The following is a 9,946-nucleotide window of genomic DNA, read 5'->3' on the forward strand; positions in this document are numbered from 1 at the left end:
CCATCTCTAGGTACAAAAAATAATCAGAAACCTTATTGGCTTTAACTTGCTTTTACAAATGTCCTAAGAAATCTTAAGCTAAATATTACTTTCAATACAAAACCCCAATAGTTTTTTAATAACTTGGCATCTGATCTCTGTAATTTGTGTACACGCATTAAGTCGTCTCTAACTAGGAAATCAGGCTAGTTAACACATTTAGTGTTAATAAAAATAAAGGCAACAACTAATCAATCACCTTGTAACAGAAACAAAGCAACAATTTCAAGTATTGGCGGCATTAGTGCTGACACACTAACACAGTGCTCTGCTACAAAGGAGGAGACAAAGACTGGATTGTTCTCTGACTGCAGCTGCCCTATGGCCGCTCCAACAAGGCTTTCCCCTAAAGGAAAGCTGCAGCACAATTCAATCAGGTTCGATCAGTGCTTAACGGGAGCCAATCCTGGTGGGTGTCTTCCCCACCACCCCCTACACTGGTGCTGTATTATTAAAAACATTAAGTACCTGGAATTTATGCTTCATCAAGAGAGTGTTTGAGTAATTTCCAATGACTTACAGCTCTTTGTGTAAAGAAAGTTCGGTGGTGGCAATTATGTAAAAAAAGTTATTTAAACAATGTGACACATCAGGTATTAGCAATCACAGAGCCTTGATCTGCACACCTGGTAGTCTCTTAAGTTAGGTACACTGTGAAATGCTAAAAGATGTGCCCAGCTGATCTGTGAAGTTTACAGAGCTGCAGAATTCAGGGAATGACTACTTTTCCGTTAACCTAACCAGCCCATATAGAGCACACGAAATCAAAAGACTCTGGAAGGCATTACAGATGCAATTAATGAATGGGTAATGCTTTTTGACTAAGTTAACAAATATTGGCAAGCCAATACAGTACTCTTAAACACAACAGAACCCTATCTTGTTGGAATTATAGATTATTTTGGTGAAAAGTTTCTCTCGAGAAATCTCACCAAAATACCAAATCAAAACACTGGTTTTAACAGAATAATTGAGGCAAATCAATATTGCTTTGAAAAGTCCCAATTTTCCCCTTTAAGTGAGTTTCTCGGTGAGTGCCAGCAGCCCGTGGACCCGAGTGGCCTGGCCTTATTATGGTGTTGGTCAAAGCCCAGCAAAATTGCCACAACCCGGAAGTTTCACCCTTTAATTCTAGGAGACTCAATATGGCATTATCAATTTCAGTGCACTTTTTCAATAATCGTTACATTTACACAAAAACACTGGATACCTCGGAATTAGACTGTCATCAAACAACACTATTTTTTTTCAATGATCCCTTAGTTTGAAGCCCTGCCCGTCTTTGTTTTTATCAAAGTCACAAAGACACTCTCCAGCTTACTTAAAAACAAAACAAAAAAAAGTCCACCTAAAAGAGTTGTAGTTCTTAAATAACCAATAAATACACCGCTGGCTTGGAGACTTGGGGTCTGCCACCGTGCCTCGTGCCACTGTCATTTTTCTCCAAACGCTGCCGCTGCCATTGGCGTCCTTATGCTTCCTCTAGCGGAGGCCGTCAACTCTTCAATCTCAGCGTTTAATTTGTTTATTACCCATTCCATGGCTTCTCGACCCTTAAAAAAAGTATGTCTGTTACCAAGGGACAGCAAAGCAAACCCACCGCCAACTGGGAAAGGATCAGTGTTGCCCACTTTACATCACACTCATTGAGGGAGATGGGTCCACATTCTGGTCAAATCCTGTAGGAGCCCTGACTCCTCTTGGCCCCCTCACAGTGCAGCACCTCACTCTCTGCTTCCAGTCACACATTCCCAAGAGGAGGAAGCTCAAGGGGAGAACTATCTGCCCAAGGTTTATTATCTGGATAAGGAAGAGACCTCTATTTTTGCAGCATTAAGATCTCCTGGGGGAGTGGAGGAGAGGGCACTTAGGAAAATGTCTCACACAGACCCACAGGAGAGCGTGATAATGATTAAGACTGAACACTGTTCCTTAGACGACACCAGCCCAGCAGCCGGCTCAGAGCCCTGGCTCCACGCTAGGCCCCAGGCTCTCACGCCTCAACCCCTGGCTGCTGGAGTCTGCTTCTGGGGTGTTGCCAGTGTACCCGTGCAGGAGGGGGCCCAACGTACTTTACTAGCGTTGGAAGAGATGGTACTCGCCATCAGACTTTCTAGGTAGCTGCTGAGGCTGACGCCCTTGACGGTGATGATGGCTTCCTGAGTGAGAATCGTTCTAGGGGAAAAACGCAAGCACACTGTTGCAGCGGCCCTCCTGTCCCCCTTCAAAGAAACCAATGGAAAAGGAAACCCAAACCACCCAGGAGAGGTTACTCCCCGCTGTTCACTCACTTGCCCGGGTGCTGAGGATGAGGCTTGTAGATGAGCCTCTCGTCCACGGAGACCATATTTGTAAAGGAAATCTACAGGACGGAAACAAGACCCCACAACAGGTCACGCCACTCCCAAACCCATCTCCAGCCAAAACTAAAGACAACACTTCAACAACTAAAGAGTCCCCCCTGCCCCCTGTGTTACTACAGAAAGTTGAATTTCCCTATTCACCGCCAACTTTCTCTAATGAAAATAAACTTGACAAACATGTAGAGAAACCCGAGTGAAGTTACACCCTCCTATACATCATACTGTGGGTTTCACCCTGAGAACCAGGTGGGCCCACAGGAGTCCAGGCACAGGGACGGATGGTCATTTTTCTAAACCACATGGAACAGCATGAATTCTTGTAGAACCCAACTATCAGAGAGAAAGACAACGAATTAAACAGAATAAAAATACGCGAGCCAACTTACATTAGTGGACTTCAGTTCCATCGTTTTCTCTACTGGGTCAACTACAGAATGCTCCTGCACGTATGTCTTTGTTCGAGCTGCGCCGATAAGCTGAGGAGAACACCAGAGTTAGTATCAGGACAAAGGAATCCCTACCCAAGGCACCAGGAGCTCGTCTTCATGGTCACAACGTGTCACGTTGCGTCGGGATATCTCAAACCAAAACTCGGTTCATCAAGAATGTGAGGAAACACAGGTGGGAGGAGGCCCAGTGGACAGGAACCCACAGCCTGCCCCTCAGCCCGTGGAGGGTAGGTGGTCAGGCACGGAGCCCTGCCCAAAAGAGATCCAGAGCCAGCCCCTTGGATGGGATTAGGGGACCCTGAGAAATGAGTGCCTGAGAGCGCTCCTCACTATCTTCCTAGAGACTTGGTGAGCCGACTCAACCTTCACACCAGCGCCTGTCACTTCACAGTAACTCGTGTGCTAGTATCACATGCACTAAACACCAGTCCACTAAGGCCACTGGCTCACAACAGAACACAGCGTGCTCCTCAGAGGGAGAGGCAGACATGCAGGATGTGGAGCGTGGCAGGAGCAAGACTGTGGAACCCCACGACCCATGGCTGAACACAGGCATCAGCCTCATCAGGCCCTCACGCAGCCTCTGAGCTGGGTCCTGGCCTCAGGTGGCTGATAAAAGCAGGGGACATGGAAGGCATGCCTTTCAGGTTAAAGGGCACAAGCTTGCTTCCTTCAGGTCTCATTGGAGCCCTCGTGGAGACCAAGTTGGGACCAAGATCAGGACCAACCCTGGACCGTGTGCCCACACACCCTTCCCACACTCACAGATCGCACCACAGAGGGCAGGCCCCACTCCGTGCTCAGAAGCCGCTGGCTGTGCAGTCTGCCCGAGGGGTCCACGTGCCTGTGCAGGACGTCGACGCCCACCACGCTGGGGTTCATCGGGTTGGGGTACTTCTGCATCGCAGCCGTTGTGACCATTTCCCAGGGGTGGCTGTAAGCATAAACCAAAAGGCACACACTTAAACCCAGGTACACACAGTTCAGTCAAGCTTCGTCACTCACCATCTTCTTATTTACAACGTAAGTGCAGGGCATTTCCTGAGATTACTTCTGAAAGGCCAGCTGAGTGTAGATTTTAGGGAGCTGCCATGTTTGTAATGGGCGTCCCTGGAGGTGATGGTCATATAATAAAACTGATGTCTACACGGATCAAACAAAACAACTCAGAGAGTCCTACAGGACAGTTTCTAAAGTAGTACTTCCTGTTTACCACTGTTCATTTTTACATGGGGCCTGCTTCCCTAGTCACTGATTCATAAAAATACACTTAAAGATTGTACTCTATAAAAATATATATAACTACTCATATGCAAATTTAAGCTAAAGCTGAGGAAAATGAAATCAAGTCCACAGGAACCAAAATTTGACCTTGAGTCTATCCCATAAGCATTTCAAAACCATCTCAGGAACAGGTTTGAGGCCTTAGACATTAATGATCAAAGACTGGATGAACTGTGGGAGGATATCAAGAATATCATTCAGGAAGAATGCAAAAGGTCATTACAATGACAGAGGAGGAAGAAAAGACCAAGATGGTTGTCAGAAGAAACTCTAAATATTGCACTGGAGTGCTGAGAAGCCAAAGCAAAGGGAAGAAATCAAGATTATTAAGGAGTTGGACAGAAGATTCCAGAGGGCAGTGCAGGAAGACAGAGTCAAGAATTACAATGAAATGTGCAAGGAGCTGGAGTCAGAAAATCAAAAGGGCCGAACTCGCTCAGCATTTCTTAAGCAGATGGAACTGAAGAACAAATTCAAATCTTGAGTTGCAGTACTTAAGGATGCTTTGGGCAGAACATTAAATGATCCAGGAAGCATTAGAAGAAGATGGAAAGAGTACACAGAGTCACTGCACCAAAAGGACTTGGTGGACGCAGAAGAATTTCAGGAAACAATGTATGAGCAAGAGCCTGTGGTGATGAAGGAGGAAGTTGAAGCTGCTCTGAAAGAATTAGGCAAAAACCAAGGCCCCAGGAATTAATGGCATACCAACTGACATATTTCAACAAACAGACGCTGCCCTAGATGTGTTCACCAAGAAATTTAGAGGACAACCACCTGGCCTACTGACTGGAAGAGATTATATGTTCTCATTCTAAAGAAAGGCGATTCAATAGAGTGGATATTATCAAACAATATCACATAGAAGCAAGATTCTGCTGAAGATTATCATTATCCAAAAATGACTAGAACAGCACAGCAATAGAGGACTGCCTGAAACGCAGGTTGGATTTAGAAGAGGCCATGGCACTAGGGATATATAGCTAATGTCACATGGATCTTGGCCTGAAAGCAGAGAGTAGCAGAGGAATGTCTGTCTGTGTTTCATTGACTATGCAAAGGCATTTGACTGCGTGGATCACAACAAACTGTGGCTAACTCTGAGAAGAATGGAAATCCCAGAACACTTGATTGTGCTTATGTGAAACTTATACTCTGACCAAGAGGCAGTATAGAGCAAAGAAACACTGCATGGTTCAAAACTGGGAAGAGTGTGCATCAAGGATGTTTCCTATCTCTGTATCTTTTCAATATATATGCAGAACAGATTATCTGGGAGAATGGACTCTATAGGGGAACTGTGGCATCAGGATTGGAGATAAGACTCATCAACAATCTGCGTTTTGAAGGTGACACAACCCTGCTTACTGAAACTGAGGAGGACCTGAAGCACATGCTGTAGAAGGTCAAGGAGTGCAGCCTTCAGTATGGCCCAATATCAAGAAAACAAAATTCTCACCACTGGGCTAATTGGCAGCATCATGGATGGATGGTTAAGAGATTGAGATTGTTGACAGCTTCAGTTTGCTTGGCTCTATAACCAACACTCTTGGTACCAGAAGCCAGGAAATTAAAAGACGAACTGCATTGGGAAAGTCTGCTGTCAGAGAGCTCTCCAAGGTACTGTGGAGCAACGATGTCAGTCTGGAGACTAAGATGCACCTGACAGAGGCCATGGTCTTTGCAATTCACTCGCTATGCATCAGAGAGCTGGGCAATGACTAGGGATGATAGAAGGAGAATTGATGCCTTTGACCTGTGGTGCTGGAGAAGAGTGTTGAATAATACCATTGACTACTAGGAGAATAAACAAGTTCATCCTGGAGAGGGAGACACCAGGCTGCTCCTTGGAGGCAAGGATTCTGAAGGTCCGTCTGACATACTCTGGACATGTTGCAAGGCAGGATCAGTCCTTGGAGAGGGACGTCATTCTTGGGAAGGTGGAGGGACAGGAGAGGAAGACCCTTGATGAGATGGACTGATTCTGTCACTGGGGTAATGGGGATAGGTGTGTCAAAGACAGTAAGATTGGCAAGGCATAAGGCAGGATTTAGGGCTGTTGTACATAGGGTCAGTAAGAGTCGCAAGTGACTCGACGGCACATCATAACAACAACAACAACAACAATACTACTCCTCTAAATAAATAAGCAGCAAAAACATTTAATTATGATACTAGTTATTTTTTCACTGGATCCCCATCCATGAAGCTATAAAGGGAAGTAAAAGTGAAGGAACTTGTAGGCACTGTAAAGTCTCATAAGCATTAAAGACTCAAAGCATTACTGACTTAAGATACCATGAGAGTAAATACGCAATTTTCTCTATATATTCAGGTTATAAACAACAACGGCCCTCTGAGACCATTTTTATCCACTGTTTCCCTCCAAGGAGTGATTCTGATTAGTTTCTGAAAAGGTCAGTGGATACAGTTCCTTGGGAATTGGGTCCTCCTGTGCTCATATTCTCCCTTATTATACCAACCATTTACTTATTCTCGGAAACTGAAGCAGAAGCACTATGTGTAGTTTCAGAACTTAGTGTTTTTAAAGTACACGTGCTTGGCTGAATAAAAACCTCCTGGTGCTTTTTCACTTTGGGACTTCTGTGACTAAGATGCCCTGTAAGGACAGGGCCCACTTCTGGCGCTGGGGGCTTTGTGGTCCCCAGACTCATACGTCCACATTCATGCAAAGGGCCAGACCAGGGCTGGAGAAGTCGCACGCTAAGCTGCGAAAATACAGCAGCCTGTGCCCCGTCCCCAAAGCAGAGCAGGCCGACTGGTTCTGTGTTAACCTGCCAGAGAACTAGGGCGACAACTGCACCTTGTCGATGGGAGGAAAGCCTCGGCACCGCTTTCCTCCCCAAACCAGGGGCAACCGCTGACATAAATGCTCGATTTCATGTTCTCTAGAATATTCTACAAATGGATCTTGTCAGTTCTTAATCTCAAGGCTTATTTGGCAATCAGTGCAGGTATAAGTATGCAGGTGCTTCATAAATCTAAACAGTCCCCACAAAGAATAGTGACACAGCACCCCCCCCTTACCAAGGCTACTATCTAAAATGAAATCAAGTGGCCCTTCCCCAGCCACCAGCCATCCACCATGACGAGCTGACTGACATGACTTCTCTCTCCCCAGCCTCCTTGAAACAATTCATAACGGCATGAGGGCTTGCGGTGGTTCTGATTTTTAATCTAGATCCTCTCTCGTCAACCTAAAAATACAGAACTGACTTAGCCTAGGCTATGACTTCTCACGATATGAGCTCCAACACAACAAAGGATGAGTATTGGGATTTTCAGTTTTCTGGTCATGAACTTAAATCACATTATTAACAATCTCCTCTCATGCAATTTATAGCCACTGAAAATCTGCCAACAAGGTCAGCTATGAGTTGGCTCCAATCGCCAGCACATAACAATATGTGAAAAAGACCTTACACGGACTGATACACCAGCCATGGAAAGCCACAGCCCTGAAGAGCCAGAAGAACCCACCCACCCAGTCTTTTCACCTATAAAATGAGGTGGACATGCAGGTAACGCTACCAAGGTAGTGACAAGGTCTGCTTTACTGACCCAAGTGCAACTAATCAACAGCAAACTGCTTCAAACACAAGAAGCAGGCAAGGCTTGTGAAGGTATCAATGAACGGATTTAACTGGGCGCTAACTACACACAGATTTCTGTCTTTTGGGGAATCAAAGAAGATCATTTAGATGTTTTGTTGAACAGCAACTTCCTGAAGAAGAAATGGAGGAAAAGGGAAGATGGGAGGGGACTCGAGGACTCAATCTGCACCCAGGAGGGCAGGGATACCTAGCAAGCCCCCCAAAAGAAGACTGTGAAGTCTGAGGGAGGCCACAGCTGGCAGGACAAAAAAAATATGGACAATGTTTGCGTGAGTTTGTCTTCTTGGAGTGGGGGGCCTAGAGCCTTCACCGAATGCCAGAGATCTGTAGCACAAAGAGAAGCAAAACTCAAAACTGGGATTAAGAATGGTCAAGGAAGGAGAGCTCTGGTGGCCTAGTGGCAAGAAGCCGCACTGCAATCCCAGAGGTGCACAGTTCAAATCCACCAGATGCTCTGCCGGGAAAGGAGGGACAAATCTCCTCCTGTACCAGTCAGATCCAATTTGATGGTACGCGCGCGCGCACACACACACGCGCGCACACACACACACACACACACACAAAATAATTAAAAAAAAAACAACAAAACAAATATAAAAAAAAAGAATGGTCAAGGAAACATACAGCAAGACGGGACGGCCAGGTGGCAGGGCCCTTTGTGGGCGTTTAGACGACCCAAGGGGAAAGTTGAGAAACAAAGGGAAGGGACAGGCCGGAGAAGCAGCATGGAACGTGCAGAAAACGACATTCTTTTTTTTATTTTATTATTATTATTGTGTGTGTGTGTGTGTACCGTCAAATCAGATCTGACTTGACTGGTACAGGAGGAGATTGCCCCTCCTTCCCTGGCGGAGCATCTGGTGGATTGGAACCGTGTACCTCTGGGATTGCTGTGCAGCTTCTTGCCACTAGGCCACCAGAGCTCCCCCAAAAATTACATTCTAAGGAGACCTCTGTCAGCATCTCAGGAGTAGCCAGTGAAGGCAGGAAAGAACATCCAAGGTCAAGTGTGCTGAAACCGGGTGGAGAAGGAAGTGCTCAAAGTTAAACAACCTCAGCAAGTCTACAAAATCAAGGTTAAGTCAGTAAACATGTGGGAGGAGAGTAAAGCCTTTCAGGATCTTAATATTCCTCCACTTTCAGCAAAGAGTGGACTTTTGAGCGTGTCGCAGATTGGTACAAACGTTTCACCTTCTTTTAAAAGGGCTCTCGGAACACTGAGCCAAGTGAACCACAGTGCAAAGCTGTCATGAATAAAACAGTCTGGCAGTGACAGTCATTTCGGAGGAAGAGTCAGCAGTGTTTATGACAAAGGGGGGCATCTCACGCCCTGGAGATGATTCGACGGGGCGTAAATGATGGAGCTGCGTGATGGTGACTCTTCAGACGGGACACTGTCCAGCGCATAAATGATACAGCCGTGTGTTATCGGTGACTCCTCACTGTACATGGCTGAACCAACGGGGTCTTTAGTTTCCAACTTTCAGCTGGTTTACGCTTGGTGTTTTTACTCCACCTTGTAATTCATCGAAGTGTGACAGCTTGTACCTCGAAGGGATCTTAAACTCACTCGCACTCAGGACACCGCGGACTCGGGTGGCAGTCAGGGGCCCATGGCCACACCTCACTGCACCTGCGCTCAGAGGCCCCGCGGGCGGCCCGGGGCAGGTCGCAGGTTCGAGGCCCGAGCACCCCGGACTTCACAGTCCCAGGTGCAAGCCGCGCCCAGCAGGTACCCCGGGCAGCCGGCCCCTCCCGGGCCCCGTCTTCCCTCCTGCTTCCCGGGTCTCAGCGTCCAGCGGCCGAAGCTGGGCTGGGAGCCGGGCCGAGGTCCACCCACGTGCTCGGGATGTCCACCGCCGGCCGGCCTCCCGGGCTGGGGGGATCCGGCCGGAAGTGACATGTCCTCGGCCCCGGCGGGGCCCGCGGTCTCCTCCGCCGACCCCCGCCTCCCCGGGCTCGTGACCTTGGCGCCGCTCGCTCCCTGAAGCCCGAGGGGCTCGTGGGGCTCCGGGACCCCGGGCTCCGCTCGTCCCCCGAGGCCCGAGGCCTGGCAGCTCCGCGAGCGCTCCCGCCTCCCTCCGACCCCAGGCCGCACGCGTCCGCCCGGCTCCCCGACTCACTCGAAGACATGCTCGGAGGTCCAGATCTTCATGGCGCCGGCGACCCGCGCGAC

General features: G+C 47.7%; 1 protein-coding gene across 1 annotated transcript; it reads right to left on the reverse strand.

The window, feature by feature from the left end:
- Nucleotides 1–1,472: 1,472 nt before the first annotated feature.
- Nucleotides 1,473–9,925, reverse strand: SLMO2 (slowmo homolog 2 (Drosophila)). Its single transcript, XM_006896866.1, has 6 exons — nucleotides 9,894–9,925; nucleotides 3,617–3,785; nucleotides 2,789–2,878; nucleotides 2,331–2,401; nucleotides 2,112–2,214; nucleotides 1,473–1,592 (listed from the first exon to the last, which is right to left on the reverse strand). The coding sequence occupies exons 1-6, from the start codon at nucleotides 9,923–9,925 to the stop codon at nucleotides 1,473–1,475; spliced, it is 585 nt and encodes a 194-aa protein (XP_006896928.1).
- Nucleotides 9,926–9,946: the final 21 nt, after the last annotated feature.

The sequence above is a fragment of the Elephantulus edwardii genome, unplaced genomic scaffold (genome assembly GCF_000299155.1).
Source record: "Elephantulus edwardii isolate Elephantulus edwardi_28Jun2011 unplaced genomic scaffold, EleEdw1.0 scaffold00193, whole genome shotgun sequence".
Classification (NCBI taxonomy): domain Eukaryota; kingdom Metazoa; phylum Chordata; class Mammalia; order Macroscelidea; family Macroscelididae; genus Elephantulus; species Elephantulus edwardii.